Below are 13,836 nucleotides of genomic sequence, written 5' to 3'. Positions count from 1 at the left end.
TCTGAATTACAGTAAGCCTCTATTTCTTCTTTAAAATTAAATATATAATTTTCATTAATTTTTTCATTATGCCATATTTTAAATCCTAGTTTACCTTTTCTCTGTTTTCATTGTTTCGAAACCATAATATTTTTTATCGGGTAATATATCTATATAATTTTGATTTTCTACTGTATTAAAGAAATGCGGAAAGTAACCTTTTTTAAGTTCTTTGAAACCAAACGTTTTGGGAAAACTACTGAGCGGACCTTGTATAAAATTAGAACTATCTATTATTCTTATCTTTAAATATTTAATTTCTAATAACATTAGTTTAGTAACATTATAAACCGTAAATGGTTTTAGAGTGTTATCTACCAAGTATTTTAATATACATTGTGAATCGTATCCTTTTGCGTAATGTGCTATAAATGTATAGCCCTTATATTTCTCGGATATTACATGTTTACAAAACTCTTCATTTGTATCAAACATAATTTATTTCCTTCAAAATCACGAGCAATTATTTTATTTGCGATATGAGTTCCTGTTTCTTGTTGAGCTTCATAGTCAAAAAACAAATATTTTTCTGTATAAGTACAGTATCTGTTTTTTTCATTTGTACCTCCACATATTTTACATCCCGCTAAACATTTACCTTGATGGATTATCTAGTTGTCCAATACGAATCCACTGCGTTTTTGTAAACTCTTGATAGAGCATGATAAAATTTTCAAATTCCTTAACATTATTAATGTTAGCTCTAAGTATAAAGGCTTCCGAAATTTTGGTAGACAATAATTCATCGGATATAACAGCAACGATATTATGATCATTTAAATAATTTATTAACTTATCCATTATTAATTAAATGAGAATAATTGACTAACGATGTACCGAAAGCGTATAGCATATAAGTATTAGGCAAATATAATATAATTTATGAAAATATTTAATAAACACTGAACGCGTAAAAGTCAGCGACATATAACAAATGACAACTAAAAATAATAACTATCAAATTATAATCGCTAATATAGAAATAAGAAAACAAATAAAAATACGTGTAGCAGAAGAAACCTAACATTTAATTTGTAGTAACTAATAATATGTTACAGAAAATAGTATAATGTACATTGTACATGTAAGTGCATATTGGGTAATACTTATTTAGAAACACAAAATAATTTTTATAACTAGGGATACCTCTACTGCTTTATCATTTGATACAGTAAGTACTATTGTGAGAGTAGTTTCCATAGTATCACAGCTACATCTGTGTACATGTGCATAAGTGCCGGATCACACTACGCGTTTTGTCGGTTGCCGATAAAACGCAACCGATCGGTAAACGACCGCGACATCCATAATTAACATTAAACCGCATTATCGGGGCCAGACTAACCGATTCGGCGAACCGATTTAAAATCGTTGGGAATCGGCCGCAACATGTTGCGGTTGACTTTACCGATGCGTTTCGGAAAATACCCCAAAACACTTTATTTAATATTGAGCCGACCACACACGCGGATTATCGGTTGCGGTTTACAATGTAAATTATAATTTTTTATAATTTATAAAACTAAAGTTTTTAAATGTATTCAACGGAAAAATTAATTTCGGAAGTCCAGAACTATCCTTGTTTATGGGACATGAGTTCTAAAGAATATAGTGATAAGGACTTAAAAAAATCATGTTGGATGAAGGTAGCTGAAGTAGTTTATTCTACAAATTGGAATAATTTTTCATCAACAGAAAAAGGAGAAAAAGGTAAGACCTATGTAATTATGTAAATTATACCTACAAAATTATAATATAGCCATAAGATATGTAGGTAATATATTTTTTATAACTAAATAAAATATATTATAACTAAAATAAATACGTACCTAGTTTTCGTACATTTTACACTTTGTCACAATTGTTTTATCATATAATAATTAATAATAATAATAATATCTCGATTACATATTTATAACGATACAATATGGCTAATTTAAAATAGAATATTTAGAAAAGAATTTTACTTGGTAATATACTTCATGGTTATTATGTACTTATACTAAAAATTATGATAATAATATAATAATAATATATACAATAAACATACGAAAAATGCGATTTGATTTCAAAAATTTTTGAATCAAGAATAATAATAAGATTAACATTTTAATTTCAACAAAATGTTATATATATTGCCATATTGGTAACTAAAGTGTTGTTCTATATTGAAATGGAACAGCCCCATGATTAATAAAATAATTTGCAAAATTATCTCTAATTTCCATTCCATTTCGATTTATATGAAAATACGTACTACGTATACGGTATACGTCTACCATGTCCTTGAAAATCTTCTAGGTAATTAATATAGGCCGTATCTGAAATATTTTCGTCATAGTTACACCCGTCACTCTTTCGAACAAAGTTATGCAAAACACAACATGCTTTTATGATGTGATTACAAAAATCGGGTTCAACTAGAATAGTTGTATGTAATACATTCCACTTATTAGCTAATACACCAAAAGCACACTCGAGAGTGCGTCTTGCTCTCGATAGCCTATAATTAAATATCCTAAGAGTATTATTCAGCCCACGTCCTGGATATGGTCGTAATAAGTTGGTGTGTAGACCAAATGCCTCATTGGCAACAAATACAAATGGTTGTGCATTATTTTTCGTCAAAGGCAACGATACCGCATCAGGAATTTGTAGTTGGTTTGTATACAACTTTTTACCAAATACACTTTGTCGAAAAACGTTGGAATCAGCTTCTCGCCCGTAAGCTCCGACATCGATAAAAATGAAATTTAAATTTGCATCTACCACTGCCATAAGTACGATGGAAAAGTACTTTTTATGGTTATAAAAAAGAGACCCAGAATTGTTTGGGTTTCTGCATCTAATGTGTTTTCCATCAATGGACCCTTAGACAATTTGGAAAATTAGTTTTTTTATAAAAAAGTTCAGAAATTTCAACCCATTTTTCTCGGTTTGGTTCGGGCATTTCCGTGGGTTGTAACACTGACCATAAAATTTGACAAGTTTCACAGACGATTTGGTTAATAGTACTCTTGCCAATACGAAAATCAAAATGTAGTGCAGAAAAATGAATCCCCGTTGACAAATATCTGCTCAAACATACATATTATAATACATATTATTATATATTATTATCAATACCGAAAATAAAAAAAAATTTATTTAATTGCTTTTTTTGGAAAAATAACCAATTTGTTAATCTAATTTTTAGACAAATTTCGATAGTAAAACGTTAATTTAAGTCAAGTAGGTTATTTTTTACAACTGTTTAAAGTATCAATATTTTTTTGGAGTAAACTAATTTGAAACTTAATAACTTTTTCAAAACACAATTTTTGGGAATTTCTTGTAATAGATAGAAAGTAGTATATTATTATTAAGTATATTTTCCTATATTATTTGTCATAATTTTAACTAGGATCAACTTTTTTTGACAAGCCCTGTTAAATCCTGTTTATAAAAATTGTCGACTATGTATTTTATTTTTTTTGTTTGGTAACACCACAACAATAAAAACCGTAAAAAGGGTATTTTTAATTATTTTATATTCATATTATACTCCACACAATTTATTTCTATTAGACAATTTTAATGTAATTATTACAAATTATCGATATTACCTATAAATATTTAGTTAATGAATTGAGGAATAAGAAATGGAGGCACATTCGTGATGCATACAACAAATACATACGCTGAGTGTTTATCTTTTTTAAATAACACAAGTAAAAAAAGGAAGTAAGTATATATTGTCTAGATATAAAAAAAATTAATGTATTTTCGATATTTTTTGATAACAGAAAAACTTTTGAGAAACCTTATATTAAATGTTCATGCTACCTTAAAAAAAAAAGTTTACTGGAAAGTTTTATTAATTTTTTACGAACGTTTGAATTAAAAATTTTACGAATTTTTGGATTTTCATTGGTAAATTAACGAATTTCTATTTAAAAATGTTTGGTATTTTGTTGTAGTTCAAAAACAATCAATCATAGATATTTGAAATTTTCAACGAATTTTAAAATGAAAATGGTCCATACATGGTAGAATTTGAAAAAAATTCGACTTTTTTTGAGCTATTTATAGATATGAGATTTTTTAAATTTTCTAAATTATTTTTCAGTAGAAATTCATAAAACTTTTTCTTTTCATAGCTTACGTTTGGACATTTTAGTAGAAGGTTCCTAACAAGTTTTACTTATTTTATCAAACAGAAAAAGTTCACCGGAAAGTTACGCAGTTTAGTTTATAGCCATGAGATATTTTCGATTTTTATTTATTTTTGAATTTTTCTTAAATTAATAAAACAGTTTTTATACATTCTTATGTATCTAACAAAAATTTTATATTTTTATTTATAGAACAACTCGTAATTGTGAAGCTGTTGAAGAAGATGATGTAACAGAGCATAGTGTGGATGACATTGTCGATATAGATAATGATATTTCTGAAGTGTCTGAGGTAGAGCTTAATATTTCATCAAACTCAGCAATACATCAAACTCATAAGAAAAAAAAATCTACAAATGTAACACCATTTCAAAAAACGTTGATTGAACATTTAAATAAAAATAATGAAAAAGAATTGGATCCAGATAGACATTTAGTTATGTCATTTCTTCCATATTTAAAAAAATTAAATAATGATCAAAAATTAGATTTTCAAATTCATGCTCTCAAATATTTAAAAAATATAACTCAACCACAAACTACACCCGATCATCCAATTTATGGTTCATACCCCACATATTACCCTCTGGCTCAAAACATGACTTCTAATAATATGCAATATCCTTATTATTCTTCTGTATCCACACATCCATACTCATATCCATACGCATCTCAATCGCAAACATCGGTACCCCCCATTGAAATTCCTATAAATCCCCTTAACTCACAATACTCCAACACAGAACATGCTATTCAAACCCAACAATATACACCAATATCGCAACTTCCACCATCTAATAATTCATAAATATAATATTAATTTTCACTTTGTATTCTATAACTTTAGGTACTATTAATTATCATTTTTTTAGCTATAAATATATTATTACCTAATCAACCAAGTAGGTTATGTTATCCTATATTAATGTTCATTGTTAATTTATATTATATAAATAAACATTTTTATTCAAAAGTTATGACTCATGAGATAATATTCTATTCAAATTTCAAGTATTATATTTACATTTTAAATATATTATTATTACTATTATTTTTGAAAACAAATTTTTCAAGTTATTATAATTTATTAATTTTTATTTAAGATATATTTATATTTATATATTATATCGACCTGTAACAATGTATATCTAAGTAATAATTAAAATTGTATAAGAAAACAATTTAAATATATTTCATTAATAAAAAATAATCAATATTATTATTTTTTATTTTAATAATAATTATAATATCGTATTTTTCATTACATAATCCCTTATAAAATTCATCAAGAATAAAACTTTGAAAATTAATATTTATACTTTTAGTGGTCTATTCATATCTTTTAGATAATTAAAGATTACATTTTTAAATACATATCGTTTCGATATTTAATAAATATGATTAGACTAATGATTATTGTTAATTTAAAATGTCAATTTTGAAAAATAAAAATACATCTCTTCTAAACTATGAACATCGAACAGTATTCAAAATAAATTAAAACACTCGGTATGTATTTTAAAATTTGTTTTGAACATTGTTGATAAACAAGCATAATGGTAGTGATACCTTAATGTGACCGTCAATCTTTCTTTAGCACTTATTGGGTTACGTAAATGGGTAATCTCTTTAGTAATTTTTGGCCTCACTTTTTCTAATAGCTCTTCAAATGACAAGATCGACATACGATAATAATCGAAAAATTTTTCGGGGTATTTTTTGATGTCATTGAAAAAGGTTGTAAATCGCATATCACTCTCTCGATTACTATTAAGTGGGTGGACCCAGTATCTTCTACGTTTAGATGACATTGGTCCATCAAGTTCACCTGCAGCTTCGGCCAAACAAAGAATTTCCGCAAGAGAACTCATTTTTAAAGGAATTCTATATCCATTAATATTAAATTATATTATAAAATTACATTGAATTGTGACACAATATTTAAAAACTTACCTGAATTTTATTTAAATATGTATTTAAAAAAATTAGTGTTTTTGGAATAATTTAAGAAATTTAAATCTTGAAAAATAAGAGAGAGTGAACAACACATCCAAACACTTTTACACCAGATAGTGAATTAGTGAACTATATCATACTTAGTGTACCCTTAAACAAATTATTTTCTAACATTTTCTAATGACATAACAGTTTGTCATACACATTTTACCATTTCGTCGAAATCAAATCCTTTATATTATATTCTAAATAAATAATTCTTATTAATCTTTAGCAGTACCTAGTAATTTAATAATTTAGTAATTTGTACGAACTTAATTTCGATGAAATCAAACATAAACTTAATTACTAGTCTAATATCTGCAATAACATAATATTTTAAATTAAAGTATTTCCCACGCTTTTTAAATCGGCAACCGATAAAACGCGTAGTATGGTCGGTCTTGCCGATTGCGGTTAATCGGGATACATTTTATCGGCAACCGACAAAACGCAGTGTGATCCGGCACTTAGGCTTGGATCACACTATGCGTTTTGACGGTTGCCGACTAACAGGAGCCGATCGGTAATTGAACCGCAACAGCCAAAATAAAATAGGTTTAAATATAAAACGCGTTATCAGGGCCAGACTAGACCAATTTGCGGAACCGATTAAAAACCGTCTGGAAGCGACCGCAACGTGTTGCGGCCCAACCGTCCGGATGCGTTTCGGGATGTAAAGCACAACATATGCAATTCAGTTTGTTCGATCACACTGCGCGGATTATCGGTGACCGAATTTGAAAATTTTATGAATAATTAATAAACATTTTTAAATTTAAATAATTAAAAACTTATAAAATATATTTGTAATATACATTTATATATTATTATATATAATTTATATTATAGATGTATATTTTTACCTATTAGGTAGTATAATTAGTTGATACACGTTTTAAATAAAAACAAATAATTCAAATTAACACGATCTTTTTGTTATTTTTTTTTAATATTATTGTTTTTAAATTATCAATAAATTATGTTTGATACGGAAAAATTAATTTTGGAGGTTCATAACTTCCCATGCCTCTGGGACATGAGTTCTCCTTTGTACAACGATAGGGATTTAAAAAGATCATGTTGACGCAAAGTGGCAAAGTGTTTGTACCCCGAATAGTTGAACCTCGACGACAAAGAAAAAGAAGAAAAAGGTAAATACTAAATTATATGAATATAATACTAAAATTTATAATAATTATAAAATAAATTAGATTAAATTTAGTGTAATATAAATAAAAATATTTTATTAAAATTATTTAGTATATTGAAATGGTACCGCCCAGTGGCGGATAGGCCCACCGGGAATTCGGGATTTTCCCAGTAGGCCCTATCCTGTGTTGATGTATGGAGGCCCTTGGACCATTTAACAAAAACCTTGTGTGATGAAGATTGAAAATAATTTTAATAAAGATGCAAATTGACTAATTTAATATTTTTAACCACTCTACAAGTACAAGAAAAATACCATAATCATGTAGGTATAAACAATATTTGTTTTTGTTCATCGGCCGTATTATTGGGAATATTGAGATTTATTTTGAGATTAGATTTATAGAAAACCGTATTTAATATCGGTAGTTTATATCTGTAGTTGCTGTACTATATAATGTACCATTGTAACAATGCGGTGTGCGGTGGACGGTGGTTATACGTAAATCGAGAATTTATTACTTTTCGTAAATTATTTTTGTTCTATTTTCAGATACTTCATGTTTTTCATAATGTTATCGCTCGTAGCTTGTAGTGCTCGTACAGTATAATAATAATACGATATATAAATATATTTACAGTTCTGCTTATACGAGTCGGAGTTTTATCATTTCTGTAGTTCAATAGTAAATAGTTGTATACATACGGGCATACGACTGTGTGGCACACTGGCACTGTGGCGCGTGTTCCAGTACCTATTGGTGATCACTGTAGTTTTGTGTATCTATATTAAACATTAAAATTAACAAAAATAGTGAAAAATGCATAAACAACGGTTTAAATGTGGACACGCCAAAAGAAAGGCGAAACAAAAAGAGGCCTTAATTGCATGTGTTAACGACAAAAATTAAAAAAAAATTTGCTTTTTACCGTCTACAAGGTAAGAATAAAATTCAAAATTAAGTTTTATCTCACGTGTAATACATTGCTTCTGCTAATTTCAGTTATTTAAAATATATAACAGAAAACCATGTCAAACATGAATGTATAGAACTATTGAAGTATTACCTTCTTTATTTTGTTAATTTTTATCTAGTTGTTAAAATCTGCGAATTCAGGACGAGTGATCTACATTTTAATAGTATTAATTTATTTAATAGTATAAAAACATATTATATTTTTTACTACGAGTACGTTATATCATACAAATATTTGTCAAAAATAAAAAATAATTAGTCAAATATAATAATGATTTCAATTTACAGTAAACATTTTCAGTATCATTTAAAAATTTTAAAAAATTATTTAGAGGATTAACCGTTCTTCACCATGCTTCAATCAGATGACGAGGTAAAAGTTCCGATGTAGTGCCATGCATTTTTTGAAGTACTTTCATTTAAAGATGTGACCTAACGCATTCTATCGGTCTGCGATAATGTGCGTATTAATATGATAGCGTAATATAATATAATATAATAATAATATAATAATATGTAATAATAATTGTAGTTCACCAACTACAAGTCTACAACAGTTGTACAAGTTACTTGTATAATGCGGTAGATCACCTGATACACCTAAAAAAAGTAGTAGATCACTTGCTACACGAATGCCAAAAAAAGTATTGAATAAATCCAATTTTTATAGAGAATTAAATAAATGTCTTTTTAATATAACAATTAAACTTAGTTTATACAAAATGATTAGAAAAAATCCCTGCCTAGGCCTTTCATATCCCAGGCCGACACTGTAAATAATACAAATAATATAGGTACGACCAGTGGCGCAGGAACTATTTTTCACGAGGGGGGGCAAAACATAAAAACCTAATAACAATTATAATACATATATTTTATTTGTGATTAATAACAGAAATCCTTTCTTAATATTTTATTCTTTTAATGTTGATATAGGTAGTATATTATAATATAAATAAATAAATAAATATAATAAATGAAATATAAAAGAAATATATTCACTATACAGGGTGATTTTTTTATCGTGAACCAGTAAATATTTCGGTAAATATTAGGAATTTTAAAATAATTTTTTTTTTAAACTTTCTAGGTTTTACTATTTTACACTGTGTTACAAGTTTGATAATTTTAACTTCTTCCCTTATTTGATAAAAAACTATCAACTTTCGATTTTCAAATGGCAATACATATTTTCGATAACGAAAATTTATAAACATACTGAAAAAAATAATTTTAACGTTTATAGAATTTAATTTCAGTAATCCGTTCGCGACTTATTACCGTTTAAATATTCGTTCAATTTACTGCTACCGGGTAGTTTATCAAACCCAACAGTAAAGACCAGAAGTAAAAACGAAATGATATCTTAATTTAACAATACCCATAACGATCATAATCGATAATAAATCTTAGGTAGCAAGATAGATAAACAATACTGTTAGAAAAAAAAATGTCCTATCAACACTCCCACCAGAAAACCGTGGTGTCAGTGAGCGACTAGCCTGCCGCATCGAGGTTGAATCAGTTATAAAGTATAAAAATAACATATTACAATTTACTATCGTGGTTACATAATACATCACTGGTTACTGATTCTTGGTATAGGACTTATCACGTATTATTTTAACAAAAAAATGATAATAAATGGCGGTTAACTGTTAATGTTAACTTTCCATTATCAAATATCGAATATTAATTATTAATTAATTAATATTATTTGAACGTTTAACCACAGAATACGTTTTAAGTAAATACTATGTAAATGTGTATTATTTTAAATATAAATTTAAGGTTTAAACCAATTATTTCAATGCATAATATGTATTTTGTGATAGTGTTTTAATGTTGTATTTTGGTTAAACAATTTTAATTTAATTAAAAGTATACTTGATATGATATGATCACATTAATAGTTAATTGTATATTTAAATAATTAGGTCAAGTTATTGGTACATAAGATAAGTAGGGCTATGGAGTTTTTATTAACCTAAATTGGCAAATTAAAATTTTTTTTTACATCTGAGTGTCATTTTCATGCAATATATTAAAAGATTTTTATATCTTAAAATATTAATTAAAAATTAACATCATTTCAAAAATAAGTGTAAAAATCAATATTTTTTAAAACATTCATAGCCCTAAAAATATGTTATACTCTATGTATAGAGTAGATAATGTAAAGTATGTTCAATGTTCATTTAATTTGTATTAATTTATCTAGGGTAGTGGACATGTTAAGTGTTAATATTTTTTATTAGGTATGACCTTACCCAAATCCTGCAAAAATTTGCACTACGGAAATTTGTTCATGTTCTAGTAAAATTATTAATAACTAATGTGTTTATTGCCTTTGATAATTTAGTATTGAATTAATGTCCATTATTTGGTATAAGTTCAATAAACTTGAATAAAAACTACCTATCAATTATTTATGACTTATTTCAACGTCTTGAACATATTAATCCTACTGGTTAGTGGCTACTAAAAAACTAAATACTAATTAATAAATGTAAAAAAGTTAATGAAAAATTTAAAAAGAGTGAACATTTATAAAGTTGTTTTATTATATGAAACAAAGAAAATAAGTAACATACTTACATATTATAATGTTTTGTACTACCATAGCATAGAAAAGTACTATAGTACCAATACCAGGGATACCACTAACAATATTAACTAAATTAATTTGTATACCATGGAACAATATTATATCTTAGTTCATGTTTCAAAATTAAGCCTATGAAGTATGAAGTTAATATTATCACAGAACTATGTAACCATGGTTGAAATACATACATCTTAGAATATAGTGAATATACCTTATAATTTATAAAAGCTTCCAATATTGGTAAGGAAAGTAAGGATTAGTTAAGTTCAAAATTTAATTAAAACAAACAAACACATACACAATACTTGTAAGTAGTCAATTAAAGTTTATTAATAATTTATTTTAATAGATGTTCAATCTGATGACCATCTACTTCCAAACAAATTGCCAGTCGTTTAAGTAATTCATTTGTAGTAGTTTTCACTAAAACATAATTTGAGATATTAGAACAAGCATCTTTAATTTTTTGTTTAAGATCATTTACATTAGCAGGCATTTCTTTGTAAACTACACTTTGAAGATAACCCCAAAGAAAATAATATGGCGAAGTCAGATCGGGACTACGAGGTGGCCAACATATTTTTGGACTGTACGTTCCCATCCAATTTGTACCAAAAGTGCAATTTAAATACTCTATAATATTTTTATTATGAGCTGGAGCACCGTCCTGCTGCCAAACTAAAGTTTTGCGTCTTGATAAAGATATGTCCTCCAAATACATACAAATACATATGTATTTATTTAATATAATTTATATTTCTATATTAGATTGATGAGTTATAATTAGTAAATTACAAAATAAATATTTTTTAAAAAACAATATGGTGTATCTTAATTACTATAGTAAATGATTATATTAAACAGATAACATTTTTCATTTTAAAACAAAGTAAATCAACAATTTCTATGTATTTAGAAAAATAATTCATAAATGTGCAGATATAAATGTATATGGTTGCCATATGTACTTGGATTCAGGGTATAGAGCTAAGACTAAAGTAGTTAAAGGTCTATTCACATATTTCTTCTTTTTTTTTAATTATACATTTTTACAATGCCCCTTCCATTAAAGGTTTTCTTTTCATTAAACATAAAAATAATTACAAATCAAACCTATGTATACTAAAAAAAAAAATAGAATAGGTAAATTATTTTGATTACACAAATTAAGTGACATGACAAATAACCTACATCAGACTGATATTACAGTGGTTTGTGCATCGAGAAAATGAGTCCTGTGTTGTTAATCTGATACAAGGTTATAGGCCTAGAGCTCGTTGTACATCGTGCCTACCCGATTTTCCATTTATAATTATAAGTTATACTAGTATATATTTTTCGTATAATGTATGATTTTCATTTTATATTAAAACTATCTTGTATGTGAATAGACCAAATAATGGACATTAATTCAATACTAAATTATCAAAGGCAATAAACACATTAGTTATTAATAATTTTACTAGAACATGAACAAATTTCCGTAGTGCAAATTTTTGCAGGATTTGGGTAAGGTCATACCTAATAAAAAATATTAACACTTAACATGTCCACTACCCTAGATAAATTAATACAAATTAAATGAACATTGAACATACTTTACATTATCTACTCTATACATAGAGTACAACATATTTTTAGGGCTATGGATGTTTTAAAAAATTATTGATTTTTACACTTATTTTTGAAATGATGTTAATTTTTAATTAATATTTTATGATATAAAAATCTTTTAATATATTGCATAAAAATGACACTCAGATATAAAAAAAAATTTTAATTTGCCAATTTAGGTTAATAAAAACTCCATAGCCCTACTTGGGCATCGCCCGTTATAAATATGCATGGGACAAAACTGCACACAGATTTTAAAATACTGGATATCCCATTGCCGCACATTTATATTTTGGACGATTATCGTCACTTATCGACAATTATCTATAACGACATTATTAAACTTTATCTGTAAAAGATTGTATTCACAGTGTACAAATTGGTTTACATTTTAAACCAATATAGGTATCTACAATAACATTTATGTTTAAATTATTACATTTGTGTTACTATTATTACTAATACTACTACAACTTATGACTAAAAATTATTTTTAACTATTTAATTCTATGTAAAATTTTTATATTTAATAAATTTATGTGGTATCGTACCATTTGTTGTATGCGGAATTAGGCTATACCTTTTTATAAATCTGTGCGGTATCGTACTATTTTTGTGTGCGGTGTTGGGTTATACACTTTGTGCGGTATTGGGTCATGTTTGTGCGGTAATGGAAAGCGCCGCCCTACTTATGTTATGTACCAATAACTTAACATCAAATTATTTATTTTATAAAAAAAATTCATACTTACATAATAGATTGTTTAGTTTGTTAAAAGATTAAAATATAATATAGATATATGTATATTTTATTCTTTTATTCCAATTTTATTTTATTTATTAATTTATAGTCATCAGATAGGTACCAGTAGAAAGCAATATGAATTTGCATTAATTGCTGGTCAAATTGAGCTAGTCATATATTTCACTGTTATTTTTGATTAATTACACCAATTCTACGAATTGCCACTGAAATAAAATTAAGATATTTGAACCATGGTTATTATTTGCCAATAATATTATGCATAAATCATTTAATAAAAAAAAAAATTCTAATTTATTAATTTTAGATTGAACTTACCAATAAATTATACAAAAAAAGTTGTCGGAAAACTATGAAAACTAATTGTCATACACATAATACTATTGCTGATTGGATTGAAGTATACTTTTAATTAAATTCAAATTGTTTAACCAAAATACAACATTAAAACACTATCACAATATACATATGCATTGAAATAATTGGTTTAAACCTTAAATTTATATTTAAAATAATACACATTTACATAGTATT

General features: G+C 26.5%; 1 protein-coding gene across 1 annotated transcript; it reads right to left on the bottom strand.

The window, feature by feature from the left end:
* Positions 1 to 2,295: 2,295 nt before the first annotated feature.
* LOC132926127 (uncharacterized) lies at positions 2,296 to 7,270 on the bottom strand. The gene is given in 4 exon segments (XM_060990466.1): positions 2,296 to 2,910; positions 2,912 to 3,113; positions 5,763 to 6,077; positions 7,182 to 7,270. Coding segments are annotated over 4 exon segments (1,221 nt in total).
* Between the last annotated feature and the right edge of the window lie 6,566 nt (positions 7,271 to 13,836).

This window comes from Rhopalosiphum padi, chromosome 3, assembly GCF_020882245.1.
Source record: "Rhopalosiphum padi isolate XX-2018 chromosome 3, ASM2088224v1, whole genome shotgun sequence".
NCBI classification, from domain to species: domain Eukaryota; kingdom Metazoa; phylum Arthropoda; class Insecta; order Hemiptera; family Aphididae; genus Rhopalosiphum; species Rhopalosiphum padi.
Note: the sequence above shows the minus strand (reverse complement) of the source record. Positions and strands in the feature narration are given on the sequence as shown.